The 20,040-nt window shown below is 43.0% G+C and overlaps 1 protein-coding gene across 3 annotated transcripts in view; it reads left to right on the forward strand.

Moving 5' to 3' along the window:
• Window positions 1-1,810: 1,810 nt before the first annotated feature.
• Window positions 1,811-20,040, forward strand: part of CA8 (carbonic anhydrase 8) — an 88,270-nt gene continuing 70,040 nt past the window's right edge. For all 3 annotated transcript variants that reach the window (XR_011468198.1, XM_070391892.1, XM_070391893.1), the window contains exons 1-3: window positions 1,811-2,146; window positions 3,344-3,535; window positions 14,841-14,965. Coding sequence is in view for 2 of the 3 variants with exons in the window: in XM_070391892.1 (XP_070247993.1) it covers window positions 2,047-2,146; window positions 3,344-3,535; window positions 14,841-14,965 (417 nt within the window). In the remaining variant the exon portion in view is untranslated. The remainder of the gene's footprint in view (window positions 2,147-3,343; window positions 3,536-14,840; window positions 14,966-20,040) is intronic.

A 20,040-nucleotide genomic window follows, 5' to 3' on the forward strand; every position in this document is an offset into this window, starting at 1 on the left:
TCTGAAAAAGTTTTCATGAAAGGAGAAAGAAATGAAATGTTCCTTTAGAAGAAAGTGGTTAATGTTTGGGGTAGTGTTTCTTTTCTTTTCTTTTCTTTTTAAAACTAGCCATAGCTTTAGCCCAGCCAGTGTGGCTCAGTGCTTAAATGTTGACCTATGAACCAGGAGGTCAAGGTTCAATTCCCTGTTAGGATACATACTTGGGTTGCGGGCTCCATCTCCAGTGTGGGGTATGCAGGAGGCAGCTGATCAATGATCCTCTCTCCCTCTCCCTTTCTATTTGGAAAAAAATTTAAAAAAAGCTATAGCTTTAGGATAGAGTTCTGCTCTGTCAAGCTCTGGCTCACTAAGGTGCAGAGGAGAGAGGCTACTCACTAAAGAACACCCAGAAGACACTTAGTGAAGAAAGAATTTAGTTTCTCCCAGACTGTGGCTCAGTCCTCTGAATGGTGGACTTTCTGGTGTTGTGTTAAGGAGAAAGACAAATTACTAGAATTTACAGGAAATCCCTCACAGCTAAAGTTGACCAATAGTTTTCACCTATTTTGCTAAATATTCGAGAAAGTGGCAGATTGTTGAATTCCCCCCCCTTTCAGTCCCAATCCATTTTCTGGAGGAATTTCTAATTGCTTGTGAAGTGGCTTTTTAAAAAAGGGGAGGGCTGAGCAGACAGTGGACAATAGAACCCCAAATCCCCACACTGAGCATCTCTGTCTTTATACGAGGAATGAAGCGCTCATGAGGACGGTATGATTTAGGAACCCACGACTCAAACTGCAAACAGACATTTTAATGAGCGCACAGCGCATATAAAAACAAGCTTTACTGAAGGCCCACATTGGGGTTTATTATACACAGATACCGTCTAAAAAAGTGGTGTTACCTGCTCAGGGGTTGCTGGCTAAAGCGTTGAAAAGGCATGGGAACAGGGGGCTGAAGTCATTAACACGGGGTTGGGAGATAGCAATGCCACCTCCTTGGATCGGGGAAAGTTCCTGTTTGTTATGCAATGTGTGCATTTCATTATTTACACGATTTCATTAGGCGACCGGGAGCTGTGTACACAGCCAGCTAGTCCGCACCAGCACCCCAGGGTCTGAAACTAAAAACAAATGCGCTTTATTGCCTTTCACTACTCTTGCCTTGGAAATATATTGTTTTTAATGGAAAAATATCCCCAAATTATATTTACTTCTCTAGATTAAAACAACAACAAAATTTTTTCTTAAATGTTTTTTAGAAACTACAAATTTCTTGGAAGTTTTTCCATACTCGTTTCCACTGTGTTGCAAGGACGGATAGAAAGTCGATCCTCAGTAATAAAGATTCCGAGTGGGGGACCGCTCTTTAGCGTATGCGCCCTCCCAGCCCTCTCTCTTCCCCTGCCCTAGGCAATCCATCTCTCCTCCCCGACCCCCTTTCTTTCTTTCTTTTTGGTAGTTCCTGGAGCTCGGATGAAAATAGTAATAGAAAGGCCCTGGCTGGGCCCTGCACACCGGGGTCCTGAGGACAGATCCCGGGTGACTCACGGGGCCGTGGACGGCAGGCGCGAGGCGGGGAGGGAGCGGACCCAGCGGCTTCCGAGGTTTCTGCGCGGTCGCCCAGGGCCTTTTCCTGCGATCCCCCCCCACCGCCCCCCTCCCTTCCCCAAGACAGGCCACCAAACCAAGGGGGCGGGTCATCCTGTGCCAGACACGCCCCCGCCGGGTTTATAATTCGCCGGCTGTGGCTTCCCAGGGCTGCCGCCGTCCCTGCGCTCCGCCCAGACTGGGGCCGCGCTCCCCGCGCTGACCGCCCGAGCGCTCCGGGCCCGTCGCACGCGCTTGCTCACACCCACGCGGCCACCCACACCCGCGCCCGCACCCCTCGCCTTTCCCCCCGAAGGCTCTCGCTCGTCCACCTGCGCTCCCGCTCGCACACGCGCTCCCCCACGCGCGCCCCGCCTCCCGCGCCCGCAGCTCCCGCGCTCCCGCTCCCCCTCGGCCCGCTGACCCCGCGGGGGCGCCGGCACCGCCAGCGAGAGCGCGGAGGACCCACGGGCTCCCCATGGCTGACCTGAGCTTCATCGAAGATGCCGTCGCCTTCCCGGAGAAGGAGGAGGATGAAGAGGAGGAGGAGGAGGGCGTGGAGTGGGGCTACGAAGAAGGTAACCCGCCCGCCGCAGGTCGACGTGTCCCGGGTCCCTGGACTGCGCGTCGGGGGCTGCGCGCAGCGTGTGTCCCGCCCAGCGCGCGGCTCCGCACCCCGCGGCTCTCTCCTGCTCCCAGCACCCCCGGGTCCCCGCTTTCCCACGTGGGTCCCTTGTCACTTTCCCGGTCCCCCGGCCGGTTTCGGGGCACAGGGGCACCGGGTGGAGGGCGGGCCTGCCACCTGTGTCCGCGTTGGGACGCCTGGCCTTACTGCCCGGCAGGTGTTGGCACTGCCTCCACCGGAGGGCGAGCATTACGGCTGCGGCTGGGACGTTTCTTGTTTTCTGAGTAGTAAGAGGAACGGCGCTACCTTTTGCTCCCCCCCTTGGGAACACAGTGTTGGTGGAACTGTTCGTGTCTTCTTGCTAGGAGTTCGCTGGTGGAAGCATGTATGTCTGCCTCTACTCTTTCCCCGAAGGATGCTAGCAAGGCTCCGCTCATGCCAGACACGTCCTCAATTTCAGGCTGAGTCAGTGGCTTGGCGAGAGGGGTTGGACTTTTTTTTAAAGTTTGGATTCCTAAATTTATCCCTGAAGATGTAGATCTCTTCATGGAGCCGACCTCTGGTGCTGATGTTGACTACATCTATTGAAAAAAAAAAGCGTCGTTTATAATTTTAATTATAAAAATATGGAAAGAGTATATATGAGTGAATACATAGGTATGTGTACATGTACACATGTACACTTCAACATACGGTATTTGCATTTTTGATAAGAGGTGTTTATTCACTAGCATCAGATTTATTGCTTTGGGTTCTCACTAAGCATGTGGAGAGTTACAGGTTTTTCCCAAGTGCCGCACATAACTGAACGGATGAGCAGAGAAAAACTTTGTAGCATTACTTTTTTTCTGATCCCTTAAAGATGACCTAAATTTCTTAATCATAAATTATTACCCCTTTGTGGACAACTACAAACAGAATATTTTGTTAGTTCAGGATTTTGTATGTAGTATTGGAGACTATTAGGTCATACAAAATATAAATGCAAAAATTCACACACATTTACCATAGTTCATCTGTATAGAGATGGTAGTCATAACCCTCTTAATGATGTCAAGGATTATAAACAGTTTCAACTAGCTTTAACACGTTAACTTTTATTGTAACTTTTTTTGAAACCTGTTATAAATGTGCTTCATTTTGTTCTTAGGTGTTGAATGGGGGTTGGTGTTTCCTGATGCGAATGGGGAGTACCAGTCTCCCATTAACCTGAATTCAAGGGAAGCCAGATATGACCCCTCACTGCTGGATGTCCGCCTCTCGCCAAATTATGTAGTCTGCCGAGACTGTGAGGTCACCAATGATGGACATACCATTCAGGTTATCCTGAAGTCAAAATCAGGTATTTTAGAAGATGCTCTGCATACTCTCGTAAACTCCAGTCATCTTGGGGCTGCTGAACTCTCCTTTAGCTTGCATGACCTTAAAGGTAGAACTAACATAGCTCTATTGTCAGGTACCCTTATATGTTACAAGGTGCATTTTGGGGAATTATTTTTGAAAGGATGAAGTTATGAAGATGCCAGTTTGGTTGTTCTACGTTGTATGATGTTACTTGAACAATCTTAGTTGGTCAACTTACAACTTGTGGGATTTGTGGACAGGTGTATCAATCTGCATTTTGTCCTAAATTGTTGATTAGCTTAAATCATTTGGATAATTATAATTCTTTGTTTTACTGCATTGTAAAACTAAAGATTAGGATTTATTGACATTATCTGGCATTTAATATAGACTTTCCAAATTTATTTTTTCTACTATGTTAATGACAAGAACATTTTTAATGAATAGCAATCAAAAATATCCTCTAAACTCAGCAAAAGATTTAACTAGTAAACACAGCTTTTGCTTTTATGTATTTATTTTATTTTTAAATCCCCCTTCTCCCCATCTGAACCTATTTGAGATGGATCTGAAATGTTTTGTAAAAAGGGTGTTGGGCAGTTACCAAGGGAATTGATTTTTAGCTTAAATGCAGGGAAGAGGAAAACAATTCTAAAAATTAGCATTAATATTATGCTATTCATAGTGAATAGTTACTTATTTCCCTCTTAGAAAGAGTGTAAAATTAGAAATGATAGGAAGTGCTTACTAGAGACCAACTGTGCTCAAATTCTGGATCAATAAGTTTGATATTTTAAAACATAAAATCTTGAGATTACTTATTAGGCTGGGCAGGTATTGAAGAGCAACTATGGCTTTTTCACTCATTGTGAATGTTCCTGAGCTTTAATTTAGAAACCATGAGGTAGTCAGAGGTTCATGCAGTCTTCTTGGCCTTTCTGAGGTCAAAGTATGGGCATCGTCCAAAACAGAGTCCAGGTTGCATGAGTACTTAGAGAGACAGCTTCAGATGCAAATTTGAATTTAAATCAGAGTAATGTGTAGGGGGGAGTTACCTATGAAGGGACATTATGTATTATTACTTTAAAATATATTTTTATTGATTTTAGAGAGGAAGGGAGAGGGAGAGAGAGACAGACACATCAGTGATGAGAGAGAATCACTGAGTGGCTGCCTCCTGCACGCCCCACACTGGAGATCAGCCCGCAGCCCAGGCATGTGCCTGGCCAGGAATCTCAAACCGTGATCTCCTGGTGTATAGGTTGATGCTCAACTACTCAGTCACTCTGCCCGGGTACAGTATGTGTTCTTTTAAAAATGTATAGTAAAATTACTGAATACGGACTTCTGACCTATAAAGACATTTTGAGGTAATACATGTGTGTTGGTGTATTGACATGCTTTTGTCCTGCTGGAAAGACAATATTTCTATATCTGTACAACAGAAATGCATTTCCTGTCAGGCACCACTGTGAGTCAGTGTTGGTTGTATATAGATGGACAAGTTGGTTCTTGAGGATTCATAGTTTAGTAGGAACACAATCCTTTAAAGTACTAGTGTTAACACGACAATGGTGTTCGAAAGCTTTGTGAGAGCACAGAGGAATGACTGAGTACAAATGCTGTCAGTTAAGACACAGCGTGCGTGTGTCCTGCTCTAAGATCAAATTTACTTGATCAAATTGAGGTTAACATTTTCTTCTGGTAACTTCTCAAACACTTCCCTTGGCCGCCTCAAAAAAGAGATTGTCCAGCACTGTGTTGGCCCTCTCACCTCAGGTATGTGTCTTCCTTAAGTAGCTTTCTTTGCCGGTTGATTCTTCTCCATCCTCCACCCCTGATCACTGAGGAAGAGCCGTGTGTTGGTCTGTCTAGGCCTGTTTTGGATACACAGGCCCCAGGCCCCTTCCTCCTGTCTCCTCAGGGGAAACTCGCTCCTTCCGATGCCCCATCTCCTTTCTGCCTCTATGATAACTTCTTCAGTGTTTCCCCAAATTTAAAGTAACAAAAAGTTCCATGTCTGGACCAGTTTGTTTGTTTATTTTTCTAGGATATTTGAGTTTCTTAAAGGGATAGGCTGCAAGCCCAAACCTCCTGCCATTCATTTATTTAATGCAAGTTTTATCAAAATAGAGTCTAAATATAATTGAAATAGTTGACTCGTACTGTATTTTTCTCTGCCTCGGGGTATAACCTGCTCCTCCCACCTAATACTCTTTGTCCTGGTGACAATCACTTTCAGGCCTTAGCTGTTTCTCCTGCTGTCACTGCCATTCTTCTTAATACCAGGAGAGCTGTGGGCTCCCTTTTCTGAAGATGAGGCCAGTTCTCTTATTCCCCTCCCACATCGTGGTTTGCTACCCCATTGTCCCTCTACTTAAATTATAATTCCTACTTAAGTTAACATTCAGTGTTCTTCTTATTATGATTGTGTAGCTATTATTTCTGGCTGAGATTATAGTCTATTTTCTTTACTGAATAATATGTCCCCCCCCCCCCCTAGAGTTAATGTATTTTTGTTTTTTTACTTTTTAAATTGATCTGTCATGATTTCATTTTCAAAGTCTCTGACAGATGGCAGATCTCCCTGGATACTGACACAGATCAGGTTATCCTTCCCTCCCTCTCATCCATCCTTCCTCCCCGACCCTCCAGGCCTCTCTTCCATCTATTCCTGCCCGGCTGGTCCCTTTGTTCTCCAGGCCTGCTGCACGGCCATGCTCTGCAGCTCCCTGGAACCCGGGCCCAGGAAGTCCCTGTGCTTGTCTCCGTGTCCAATCCTGTGTTTTCTAGATGCTGTGACATCCCTCATTTCAAGGAGTGTTCTAGGTTTATTCCCTTCTGCAGTTCACCCTCTAGTAACCTCCCAAGAAGAAGGGCACGTGAGGGTAACTGTTGGGAGACCTGTGTGTTTGCACGTGTCTCACTTGTATGGAGTTGGCCTGGGCAAAGCAGCCCCTGCTGGAACGGTTCACCCTCAGATATCTGATGTCACTGCTGCATTACCAAGAGCTCTTCTGCCCTCCAGGCTTGCTGTCGAAAGGTCTAGTGCCACCTGCTTGTTAACTCTTTTATAAGACCTTTTCCCTCTTTTAGAAGCTTTACCATTTTCCTCTCTGTGGCGATTGCTTTGAGATTTTACAACCCTGTGCTTTGGTGTGGTTCTTTTTTCACTCTCTGTGCTGGGTACTAGGTGGGCCCCTTCAAATCAGGATTTCTCAGAAGTTTTCTTATATCATTTCATGGATAAGTGTTCTGATTTTTCCTTCTTCTTTCAGTCAATCTTATTTTTTGTTTGTCTTTTCCTTCTACTTTCTGTAGTGTCCTCAACATGTATCTTTTAGATTTCCTAATGAACTTTTAACTTCTGCTAGTTATTTTTAATTTCTAAAAAGTTGTGCTTATCCTAGGAATTGTTTTAATTTTTAACATCCAGTATCCAGCATTTATTTCATGAGTGCAGAATCTATCTCCATTCTTTGTGTATTGCTTTTTCTTTTCTTTTTTAAAAAAATCTTTATTTTGAAAGTATTACAAATATCCCCCTTCCCCCCCATTGACCTCTCCCAGCCGCTCCCGCCCCCTCCCCCAGGGCTTCACCACCCTATTGTCGGTGTCCATGGATTATACATATATGCGTACAAGGTCATTGTATTGCTTTTTTTCCCTCCATCACGTGTTTGTTTATTCTGGGTTCCTTCTTCTGTTTGTTTTGCTCTCTTTTGTTATTGGAGGTTTTCCTCAAATGTCTAGTGATTGCTGGCTCATGGTTCATTTTTAGGAATGGGTTTTTAAGAGGGGATTAGAAGCTCTGTGCGCCTGGGCAGGAATATGGCCTGGTGGACGTCACAGGAGTGTGATGAGGTAGGGACCTGGCATGTTGTCGGAGGAGCCTTTGTAGGTTTTGTCTGTTTCTCTGGGGCAGGGCACGTGGCGGCTCACAGCTGGCTTTTCGCAACTGGTTACTGACCACAGGCAAGAGTGGCACCAGAGTGCACATCTGTGATAGCTGGTGACCCTGCACTAACACATCATCATCTGCGGAAGTCCATAGCTTACCTGAGGGGTCCCCGTGGTGTGGTACACTCTCTGGGTTGGAACAGATGGAGAATGACATGTCTCCATCCCTGTGGTGTCATTCAGAGCAGTTTCACTGCCCTCAGACCCTCTGTGCTCTGCCTGTTCCTCCCTCTTTTCCCAGCCCCAGGCAGCCACAGATCTTTTTACTGTGGCTGTCAGTGGCCTGGTCTCCATTGTCTCACCTTTTCCAGAATGTCACAGAGTTGGAATCATACATTATGTAGCCTTTTCAGTTTGACTTCTTTCTCTTAATAATATACATTTATGTTTTCTTGGGTGCTGCCTTTTTAAATAGAAGATTCATAGAATAAGCACAGTTATTTTAAGAAATCAAACTCATTTCATACCCACCACCCCACTGAAATGTCTGGCCTCATGGAGGCTGTCAGTGGCCTGGGCTACTTTGTTCTTTCTTTCTGTTTTCTTTGTTTGTTTGTTTGTTGTTGCTTTGTTTATAGTAAACAATAAAAAAGAATTGCCAAAAAGAGTGACAAAAGTTGTAGCATAATTTAAATGGTGACACTTATTAAGTTAAAGCTTTTAGCATAATTCTGATGATATAGTGCCTATATATAAACCCATCTGGATATATTGCCTTACTTTAAACTTGAGGCGTGCCCTGAGCATGAGCCCTCCACTCCCAACCCCCTGCTGGAGCTCCCAAACCAAGGCCATTGCTGATCTTCTCATCCCACAACCAAAGGATACTTACAATTTCTTAACATACTTTCATTCTGCTGCATTTGCAATGGGCTTTCTGGAAACTCTCAGGTTGTTCCCTGTGACATATCACCTCCTGATGTTTCTTCTTCTTTTTGACTATTGCCTGTTCTCTGCCAGTTCTTGATTCTCCATTTCATTAAATAATGGGGTTTCTCAAGGTCTCCTCCTCGGGCCCCCTCTCTTGTACAACATGCATCGTAAGCAGTGCACTCATGCAGACTACATGCTGTCGGTTCAGTGTTCTGCTTTCCAGTAAGACAGCACATGAGTCTGGGAAAGGGGCTAAAGTCATAGAGTCCCGGAGTGCAATGGGCCCTGGAGGGCGGCCAGTGCAGCCTCCCGTCTGAGGTCCTCAGGCAAGTGGCTGAGCGTCCTCAGCTTGAACAGCGCGGGAGAGGAAATTCATTCCTCACTGAGAAAATGCATTTTGTTTTTTGAGTAATTTCAAAGGTTGAAAAGTTCTGTGATCTCCCTCATTGTTTCCATTTTGGGGTGCTGGACCTACATAGGACAAATTTAATTGTGATTTCCACATGTCATCCTTTAAAATATTGACTACCATCATCATATTATGAAAATGCCATGTTTCCTTTTGAACATATTCGTTCCTTCAACTGTTCCTCAGACACAGTCTTTCATTCATAAGTATTTAGTTATTGATCATTTATTACAGGAATTACACACCTATCTCTGAGGCCAGGCAGGTACCATAAGTGAGAGCAGCCAGGAGAGCAAGGGCTTGTTGACCCTCTGCTTTCTGTGTAGTGTTGGGAGGCAATAGGGACTGGTGGAGACTGTGGGAAACCAGCACACCTCGTTGGCCAGATGTTTAATGTGTCAGGAAGAGGTGGAGCTGTGGGCCTGTGAACCAGACACACAGCCACTGGGTTCACCTGGCCTGGAAGGTACAGTCTGCAGTCTTTGTTTTACCTTAGGCAAGGTGCTCCATGCTTTGGGGAAGGTAAGTACAAATCACACCCAATGCTGCTCCCATGAAGGTAACAGTGGTAGGTTGTGAAAAATAGATGTTCAGGGGGAGATTATTTTTTGCCTGAAATTGTTAGGGAGAGATTTGGGGGAGGAAGTGGCATTTGCGATGATCCTTGAAGGGTGAATAGCATTTGGATCTGGGAGAATGGGATGAGTGGGAAGGGAGAGCAGGATGCAGAAAAGATATGGATACGGGAAGGTCTAGAGATTGTACTGGGAAAACACATCCTTAGGGCACATATAGAAGAAAAGTTTCATTCATGATAAGTGAGGTTAATAGGAAATATAATGGAGAGGGTATGTTGGAGCAAATTCATGAGGGACCTCAAACCAATTCTACCAAGTACAACTACTTTTTATTTTCTGCCGGATAATCAGAATGTTGCTTTGGGGAAATTAACCTGGCAGCGCTGAATAAGATGGGCTCTGGGGAAATTGGGAGTCAGTTTGCAAGTTATTGGGTGAGACTCAGTTTACCAGGACTGCAGCTACTGTGTTGGCAGCGTCAGTGGGAGGAAGGGATGACACGAGAGATTTCGGAGGTGCCACCTACAAACGTCAGGGGTTGGCTATGTGGACCAGGGGCGAGGAGGGTGGACTGGGGTGGAGCCCCTGCGACTGGACCACGTTTTGGATCCTGTCACTGTTCTTCTCCCTCTGCTCTGAGCATATTTTAAGGTGACAGAGTGCCTCCGACGGGGAGTTAAGCACAGGTTCATGTTCCAGGTGGGACCTGACCAGGCTGTTGGCCCGTTGTCTCCCTCACTATGGAGAATTTCATTAATGCTCCCGCATGTGTCTCTATGGGACACATGAATCACTGTTCTGTGGGAATCATAACAATTTAGTGTACACAGACACATTTAAGATGGAACATACTTATGGTGATACAGAAAGTAGCTGAAGTGTAAAAATATAATTATTATAGGTTTCTCGCCTGAGTGGTTTGATACTTAACGTTGTGAAAAAGTGTGAGACTGCCCAAGCTTGTGCAATAGAACGTCATTCCATCTGACGGCAAGCAGTGTGTTAAGGGTGATGACATTGTTAAAGGGCCATGGGCATGGGAGAAATTGCTAATCAAGGTAGGTCACTTGTGCCCTTCCCGGCAACTTATTATAGAAACCCTAATTAGAAAATTCCACTCCTGGGTCTTTTATAATTCTCAATACTAATTTTAGGCTAGATTATTATTTTTATTATTAATCATACTTAAAAAAAAAATGACCACTTTTTATAGTGCTTCTTAGCAGCCTTGCTGATTTAAATATGGGGCTGTCAGAAATACCTTAAAAATTGTTTTCTCTCATCTTGAGGCCCGACTTTGGCCATCGGTGACCTAGCTTCATTCTCTTGGGACACATTCAAGCTGCTTCCCATCTCGGAGCCCCTCTCAGCCTCCTCTCTCTGCTGGCCTGCGCTTTCTCACTTCTCTTAGCTTCCTTTTCAAGGCTCTGCTTGGCAGTCGTCTCCTGTGCCAAGTTCCCTGACTTTCTGATGCCCTTGGTTCTGGCTCGGCCCTTGCTGGGTGTTCTCCTAGTACCTTATGCACTTTCCCTTACTCTTCTGATGCAATTTGTGTAAACTGTCAAATCCAGCTCCATAAGTACTGAGAGGGCCCCGCCAGCACCGCAGCTGTATCTTCTCTCTGTGAACTGGGTGCTCGGTGCAGGGCATGGCGTCCATCTTGCAACGTGCGTGTTGAACTCAAAGGCAACGAGGGAGATAAGCCTTGATGGACAGCAGCCTTTGAACTATCTGGCAGATTTGTTTTCAGCGAAAGGAGAGAGAAGCTTAGATAGGTTGAGGTAAATGTATCTATATCATGTCTTTATGAGGTTCCCAAATTTTGGAGAAGGATGGTAGCCGTGACTATTACAGAGCATAGTAGCCGTGACTATTACAGAGTATTAAAGAAAATGGGTGCAGCAGCAATGACATCAGTTTATTTTATGTCCCCCCCCCCCACAAGTTTGTTATTCTAAGGAAATGCAGTATGTCATCAGTATGAGTTTCATTGTGAAACATTTTACTGACCTTAATGACATCACAACTAATAAACCTGCCATATGGTGACACAATATCACTCAGAAAAATTTGATAATCATAAATATAGGGGAAGTGTATACCTTTTGGTATGAGTGGTCTCCTTATTTGAAGAGAAAAGCTATACAGAGGCAGAAAAATGCCCTTAAGCGGATGTTGCCAAATGGGTAAAACAGAGCTACTGTTTATTTTTAGTCTGAAAACAGTCATTCTCAGGGGATGCACAGGTAATACTTACCTGGCACCTTGTAAAATTCTGCAATCAGGATTTTGTCATTCCTTATGGCTTTGTACAGCCACGTGACTTTAGTGTGGTTTAACTTTGGAATATTCATCTGCAGCAAAAGTGAAAGGCCCCCAGCGCCTGATTCCTGGCTGCTGCTGCCTCTTTGTCACCTCTCCCTGGGGACCAGGCCTGGGCAGAATGCTTCCCTTTTCTGTACTCATTGTAAAAATCCACGAGATCACGAAATGTCTCTTTTGTCAAGATCAGTATATCTTGCCTGGCTGATGTGGCTCAGTTGGAGCATTATCCTGTATACCAGAAGGTGACAGGTTCGGTTCTCTGTCAGGGCACATACCCAGTTGTGGGTTCAATTCTGGTTGGGGCGTGTGAGGGAGGCAACCCGTCGATGTTTCTTTTCTTCTCTCTCTTGCTCTCTCTCCCCCTCCTTCCCTCCCTTCTCTCCTCCCTCCCTTTCTCCCCGCTTCTTGTCTCTCTCTAAAAAAAGAATCAGTGTATCTTAAACACTTAATACAGTGTCTGGTACAATGTATGTGATGAGTGGATCCCTGTGGGCCTTGAACTTCTCCTATCAAGACAGATTTATGGAGTTTCCAGGATTTTTCTGGTCTCCTAAAGTCACTGTCAACATCAGTTATAGCATCCATATATTTTTTTTAAATAAGAAAGTACCAGTAGACTGCTCTGTAGTGTTTCAGAAACACTTGTGTGTGTGTGTGTGTGTGTGTGTGTGTGTGTGTGTGTGAGTGTGTGTGTGTGTTGAGTGTATGCGTTAAAGAGGTTCTGGGGGAATTTTTAAAAAATCCTCTCCCATTTCACATGACTTTATTTCACAATATTTCTTTCCTTTTCCTTAGCAATGTGGAGCTGAGCCTCCTCTAAGACAATTTTCACCTTTAGAAAGTAGAACGCACCCCTGTGAAGCGCTCAGGCTGTGCTCGCACATGGTGAGGGGTGTGTTCTCCAGTTCTCACGATGAGGCTGGGGTTCAGCCAGAGACTTCCTTGCTTCCCCCCTCTTTTTGGTTTGGGAGGTGGGGTACACTGTGGGTAGACCGCAGGCCTCCTTCTGGGTTTTCCTTAAGACCCAGTTAGGACAGCTGTGGGGAAGGAAGAGAGAGTTTTGAGATTATTCAGAAACTGTGGCACCTGGTTGAAAAAGAAACATGTCATCCCTTCTTCCATCACAGCTGGGTGTTTATTGAAGATGCTCCGTGAGCCCCACTGCAGCTCTGGATATCTGTGACCCGTTGTGATCCATGTACTTAAATTTTCTTATTGTCCTGGGAAATAGAACTGCAGTTTAGAACCCTAGGCTTAAAGAACTCATTGTTCGCCTGGCCACGGTGGCTTAGTGGTTGAGTGTCGACCAGTGATCCGGAAGGTCACAGTTCGATTCCCTGTCAGGGCACATGCCTGGGTTGCGGGCTCCATCCCCAGTGTGGGGCGTGCAGTAGGCAGCTGATCAATGATTCTCTCTCATCATTGATGTTTCTCTCTCTCTCTGAAGTCAATAAAAATATATATTTTTAAAAAAAAGAAGTCATTGTTTTTCAGGTCATGCTTGCAGATACTAACATTTGGTTTTCCCCATCCCTGTCTCACCCTGGGACGTGGGTCAGAAGGCTTGAGTTCCAGGCTCCTGGAACTTGCCGGCTGGGTGGCCAGGGCAGGCCACATTACCCCCTCTCAGCCATGTTCTTCTCTGCTGTCCCTGGGGGCGATCCCACTGACCTCTCAGATTTGTTGCGAGACTTAAGTAAGACCAGGTCTGAGGAGGAACATGAAATTGTGAAATATAGTATCCTAAAGGCCATGCATTTCACCTCCTTCCCCCATGATGTGAGGTTTATACACTTGAAAAATTAAACCTGCCATTTGCTCTTGTAGCTCTTTTTCTTCACTGAGCTGGCAGAAAGCTTAGAAGCAAATTTGTTGGGCACTTTTAGCAAGGACTTCTGACGTTGGTTTGTGCGATCGCCTCATTTCTCCATCTGTTTTCTGCCTCTGTCTTTGTTTAACCTTTGTTCTTCTTTCTAATGTATGCTCTCTGGCTATGTTTTATGTACCTTGATCTAAGCAGCTTGAAATTCTTTTTGGAACAAGTTATGGGGTGAAGAACTGACCAAGCAAGTAAATACCTGTTGCACTAGTTTGCTTTCTTCTCCTTTGAGTTAGAGTTAGATAGACAACCAAGCTGTTCCTCAGGAGGGCAGTTTGGACATGGTCACTTTCTCTGCAATGGCAACCCAAGTGTCAACGCTAACCTGTTTGAGAGACCGCTTCTGGAAGAATGGGGTGAATTTTGTCAGCCTCTTGACTGAAAAAAACTTCAATTCTTAGCTGATACCATTTAGAATGAACATTTCTTTTTACAAGAAAAATGCAAGCAACCTTTATTTATATTGAAATAGGTAATTTATAATAAACTTTATTTCAAGTTTTTCCATATGATAATCAGGGAGTGTTTAACTAAAGAAAGTATTTTATCGCTTCAAGACAGGTTCTTGTACAAATTTATTTTTCATTACTATTAGAGTGCCCTTCTTTGGGACAAAGTTCTGAGTCATATCCAGAAATGAGAACTAGAGACCCGGCCCTATAGAATCGATGTTCATATTTTCAGTATTAATACTTTATTAAATTTTATTTTATTTGCATTGTATATGACACTGAATGGTAAATTGCTTTTTAAGAGTGATTGCATTGTTGAAAAATCTGATTGGCTTAAAAATAATTCTCTTCATAGATAATTTTATTAGCTTACAACTATTCTCTAAATTGAAAGCCTTTTGCTACAAATGGATGATCTGAAAACAAGGTTTAATTTATTGATACATCTATAGCAAGTTATTGGCTAATCTGAGACTTCAAACAATATTTTTGCCTCTTGAGTGCTAAGTTTATATCTCAGCATAACTACTGCATTGGTTTTCTTTGTCTAAAGTTAACAAAGTTAAAATGAAATGATATACATATCATTATCAAGGTATTCCAGAGTTTTTGAACTTCTGCTGTCATCTGAATGGCATTATAAGAATTTCAGCAAAACTCACATAGTGTAAATTCACAGTTGTGATGTAGTTCTCATTTTGGCTATATGAATTGAATCTATAGAGCTCACACGAGATTTTGGCAAAACATGTCCCCAGTGTTTCTATTGCTGTGCTGATGAATATGTTTGAGATGTAATTAAATAGAATCTATTTTATTTTTTTCAGTTCTTTCGGGAGGTCCGTTGCCTCAAGGGCATGAATTCGAACTGTATGAGGTTCGATTTCATTGGGGAAGAGAAAACCAGCGTGGTTCTGAGCACACAGTTAATTTCAAAGCTTTTCCCATGGAGGTAAGAATAACAGATCATCTCATAAAACTCTTATTGTTCATGGAAAGTATTCAGTGATTTACTAAAAATGGTTCAATTTAAAAGTAGATGCATAGCTTTTGAATTTTTACCAATTTACATTAAAATTAAAAAGTGTGTAATGAAATGTAAGCTTGGGGAAGCAAATGAGGCTTCCCAGGGACTTCTGTGGGCTTGGAGAGTGCACGTGGGCTGTTGGCCATAAAGGTAATCTATTCAGTAAAGCCATTAAGGTTCTTCCTATTATTATTACTGTTGTAAGAATTTTGCCGCCTCTGCAAATTCAGTAGGTCACTTTTGTAGATGCTCTGAATTGGTAATAAGCTGAAAATAAATAACTTTTGGAGAAACCTCAATAGTAACTAAAAGTCTAGCTTTGCTCTGATTAAAATTGGTAGGTTGGTTCTATTCACCATAAGCAATTAGAGAGAGAGATTTTTAGAAGGTCATTTTTTTTTTAAAGAACCTCTTTCCTCATTATCTTTTTAGTCAATTCCTGTTCTTTTTCCAATATCCAGTTGAAGTAGCAATTTCTTCCTTGGGACTTGAGTTCCTTCTCGAGGAAGAATTAATTTCTCCCTGATCTTTGCTCCTGGGGTGCTTGGCAGGTTGCTGCTGTGGCACTGATCTCATGGATTGTAAAACCTTTAGTGTCTGAAACAGCAGTTCTCAACCTGTGGGTCGAGACCCCTTTGGGGGTCGAACAACCCTTTCACAGGGGTCGCCTAAGACCATTGGAAAACACATATATAATTACATATTTTTGTGATTAATCACTATGCTTTAATTATGTTCAATTTGTAACAATAAAAATACATCCTGCATATCAGATATTTACATTAGGATTCATAACAGTAGCAAAATTACAGTTATGAAGTAGCAACAAAAATAATTTTATGGTTGGGGGGTCACCACAACATGAGGAACTGTATTAAAGGGTTGCAGTATTAGGAAGGTTGAGAACCACTGATCTAAAGTGTCTTTCTCATTGACTGTGGGCTTCTGTTATGGACTCAATGCTTGTGTCCTTCCCTCCACCCCAAATTCATATGTGGAAACTCTACCCCACCCCAGTGTTACGGAATTAGGAGGTGGGGCTTTGGGGAGGTGGTTAGGGTTAGGGGAGGTCATGAGGGTGGAGCCTTCATGAATGGAATTCATGTCCTTGTAAGAGTCCAGAGAGCTTGCTTCTCTACTCTCTGCCTGGTTAGGACAGGATTTGAAGACAGCTATCTATCTGCCAGACAGTGGGCCCTCACCGGGCAGTGGATCTGCAGGCACCTTGATCTTGGAATTCCCAGCCTCCAGAACTGAGAAATCAATGTTTGTTGTTTAAGCCTCCAGTCCATGGTAATTTGTTACACAGGCTGAGCTAAGAAAAAGTCTCCCCCTCCTCCTTTCTCCTCGAATCCTTTAGTCCAGTGCCAGGAACATCAGAGACCATCCAAGCTGGTGAAAGGGAGGAGATGTCTCGGTTGGTCCCGGCCTTGTTTATATTTCTTTTCTAAGGACCCGCAGTTCTGTCCAGGATGTAGCCCTTCATTGGCAGGGAACAGTGTATTTTGGGGGATGCTGGAATGCTGGTCCTCCTTCTCTGTTGTTCCCAGCTGCACATCTGCTTGATCTTGTATAGCACTGCTCATGGTCAGATCCAGGCCCAGTTCTGCCTCAGTAACAAATCACTGCTGTATAATTTAATAACTTATTTATTTAAAAATATATTTTTATTGATTTCAGAGAAGAAGGAAGAGAGAGAGAGAGAGAGAAACATCAATGATGAAAGAGAATCATTGATTGATTGCCTCCTGCACACCCCTCATTGGGGATGGAGCCACAACCCGGGCATGTGCCCAGACCAGGAATCGAACTGTGACCTCCTGGTTCATAGGTTGATGCTTAACCACTGTATAATTTATATAAGGATAATTATGCCTCAAGGAATGAAGTTAGAGGAAATATTTCCCAACAATACTTGACTTATAATTTAAAAACTCCCTTTGGAAGTTCAGGATACTCCTTTCATTAAAAAAGACTCCAATCTTAAAAGTGAAATTATCAATGCTTTGAGGATAGAAGGGAAAAACTCACTGTAGTAAGTTGAAGAGAATGCGTGATATATACTCTTGTGATAGTGAGGACAATAACAGCTTCTTGATGGCCTTGATGGGGAAGGTTGGGTCTTCAAATGTCACCTTTCCAGGAACTTTTTATTCTCAAAGCCCACAGACACCCTCTCACTTCTAACTGCCTTAAAACACTTCCGCCCTGTCTCTGTGGTACCTCTGGCTACTGCTCTGTCCTCACCCAGCGTGAGAAGGAAAAGTTCACACCAGATGCATCAAAGAGGAGGACATGAAATAATCCGAAACAACTAAACCTGCATGTGTGGAGGGCAGAGTGTGGGGGAGGAAAGATCGGGCCTCCAAGACATACTCTAATAACAAAAACTTGAGGGAGAGATGCGAGTAATCAGGTAGGTAGTGACTTCTGGCTGGGAATTCAGTGGCCTTGCTTGTGACACAGAGTATTCACAGTCTTGGGAAAGTTTAATTAGATTAGGTGAGTCAGTGGTGTGTGCTCTTTGCTCTGCAGTTGAATAGAATTTCCGGACCAAATGTTTAGGCTGGTCCTGCTCCTGGGTGGTGATGGTGTAGCTGCTCCGGTCCATTAACCACAGGTAATGGTTTGTTTGGAGTGAAAATTAAATTCTGCTAGTGAGGCTTTGTTTCTGCAGAAATATTTATATTTCACATCATGGGATTACTGACTGTAGTTTTTCCAAAATAGGTTATGAATAATATTTATATTCTTTGTTATCCCAGATTATCTCTGACCCAATCTAAGAGAGAATACATGTACCAATCATTCACTGTTTGTGTAGTGCTGCATCCTACTGCGTGCATGAATGCTGTGGGTATGCAGAATTAGAGGAGGGTATCTGCAAGCCAGGTAGGTTTTTGGCTTGTTTGTTTTTTTAAATATATTTTTATTGACTTCAGGACGGGAGAGGGAGAGAGAGAGAAACATCAATGATGAAAGAATCATTGGTTACCTGCCTCATGCATGCCCCACACTAGGGATCGAGCCCAAAACCTGGCCATGTGCCATGACTGGGAATCAAACCATGACCTCCTGGTTTGTAGGTCAGTGCTCAATCACTGAATCACATTGGCTGTGCTGTTTTTTGTTTTTTTTTAATATATTTTTATTTCAGAGAGGAAGGGAAAGGGAGAGAGAGATAGAAACATCAATGATGAGAGAGAATCATTGATTGGTTGCCTCCTGCACGCCCCCTGGGAGGGATCAAGCCTGCAACCTGGCATATGCCCCGACCAGGAATCAAACTGATGACCTCCTGGTTCCTGGGTTGACGCTCAACTGCTGAGCTACAGACGGCTGGGCTGGGCTGTTTTGTTTTGTTTTATTTTAATGGAGCCTGTGAATACCAAGCTGGGCTTTAAGGAGGAGAGGGCTCAAAAGGTGTGCTGAAGGAGAGGAGAGAAGGACTCTACATAGAATTTCCAGGATGGAATGAGATGGCTTATGTGGAGACGGGTAGATAACTTCCTGAACTGCCATCAAGGGCTACAGGACAGCTGTGTGTGGGGACCAGGTACCCTTTGGGGTACATGATTAAAAATATTTAGGATACTTTTCATATTTTATTTACATTTTAGGACTAACTTTAATCTCTAAATCACATATCAATCCATATTTCCTTTTTGTTGATTTCACTTAAACTTCAATGGATGGTTTATTAAATAAACACTACAAATAAATACTTACTAGTTTATTATGTGTAACAGGAATGGCTTTTAACAGAAATTCATCAACCTCCTTCTTGGTTTTTTAAAATTATAAATACAGATGTAAAAACAATCTTGAGTATATTTTGTTACTATTAGAAGCCAGCACCCACATCGCTTCAAAAAGTAACACAATTTGTGACATTAGACATTTAAACTCTGGCTCTTTCATTAAGCAAGATGGATAAAGTATGCCATTTTTGTTTTTCCTTAAGATTTTTATTTTTCAGAAACACATTTTTCTTGCCATGCTTTCCTCTTGTAAACCTGACTTCTGTTGTGAATACTCAAGGTTTATGCTTAATGGCAGTGCCTTAATAAGGAAAAACATAGTGCAGCATTTTTCTTCCTATTACCTGAAAATGTAATTTTACTTAATGTGTTGAGGTTTTGCATTATGAAATTTAATCAAGACAGCCACGTGAGTAGAATAGAAGGTTGTTGGTTTAAGATAAGTTTGAGATCCCATCAAATTAATTTCTGTATGTTTTCCTGGTGGCTATGGAAGCTTCATGTTTTCTTTAACGTCATTAAATGTCTTTGCTTTTGAAATCCAACCATCAATACTATGTGAATATGCATTTAGCTCTTTTGCTAACACTTGTATGCTCTGTACATCCACCATCTCACTAGAATTATTCCATTCTTACTGATATTTGCTACAAATCTAACTGATGGGAGAACTTCTAGGTATTTAGGCTCACATTCAACTTTCAGGCTATATATTCTGTTTTCATCATTTGCTTTTTCAAGGTAGCCTAATTCTGTGGTCTGTGTAACTCCTGCTAAATTGTGATTACTCTTTACCCATGAGCAGCTACTTTCATACTTCTGTGGGACAGTACTTCCCACGCATTTAGATTTTATGCTGGATTAGTAAATTATTTTAATTTTAATTTTTCAATTACAGTTGACATTCAGTGTTAGACATTTATATAATTTATGAAGAACCCCGCCCCCTCATAAGTCTAATACCCACCTGGCACCATACATGGTCATTACAATATTACTGACTACTTTGTAACTACTGATTGATATTTTTGAATCACTTCACCTTTTTTTACCCAGGCCCAGCTCAGTAAAATAAAAAAATAAAATTAGTGGATTGGGGGATCACGGCCAAATTTTATTTTTCCAAATAAAACATTACTAACTTTCTGCTCTCCCCATCATTCTTTTAAGAGAGGATCTTTACTTTAATAGCTAAATGTAGGAAGGATATGGTCTGAGAACAATAAACATGGACATGTA

The sequence above is a fragment of the Myotis yumanensis genome, unplaced genomic scaffold (assembly GCF_028538775.1).
Source record: "Myotis yumanensis isolate MYYU_CA2020_CCGP unplaced genomic scaffold, mMyoYum1.0.hap1 SCAF_15, whole genome shotgun sequence".
Classification (NCBI taxonomy): domain Eukaryota; kingdom Metazoa; phylum Chordata; class Mammalia; order Chiroptera; family Vespertilionidae; genus Myotis; species Myotis yumanensis.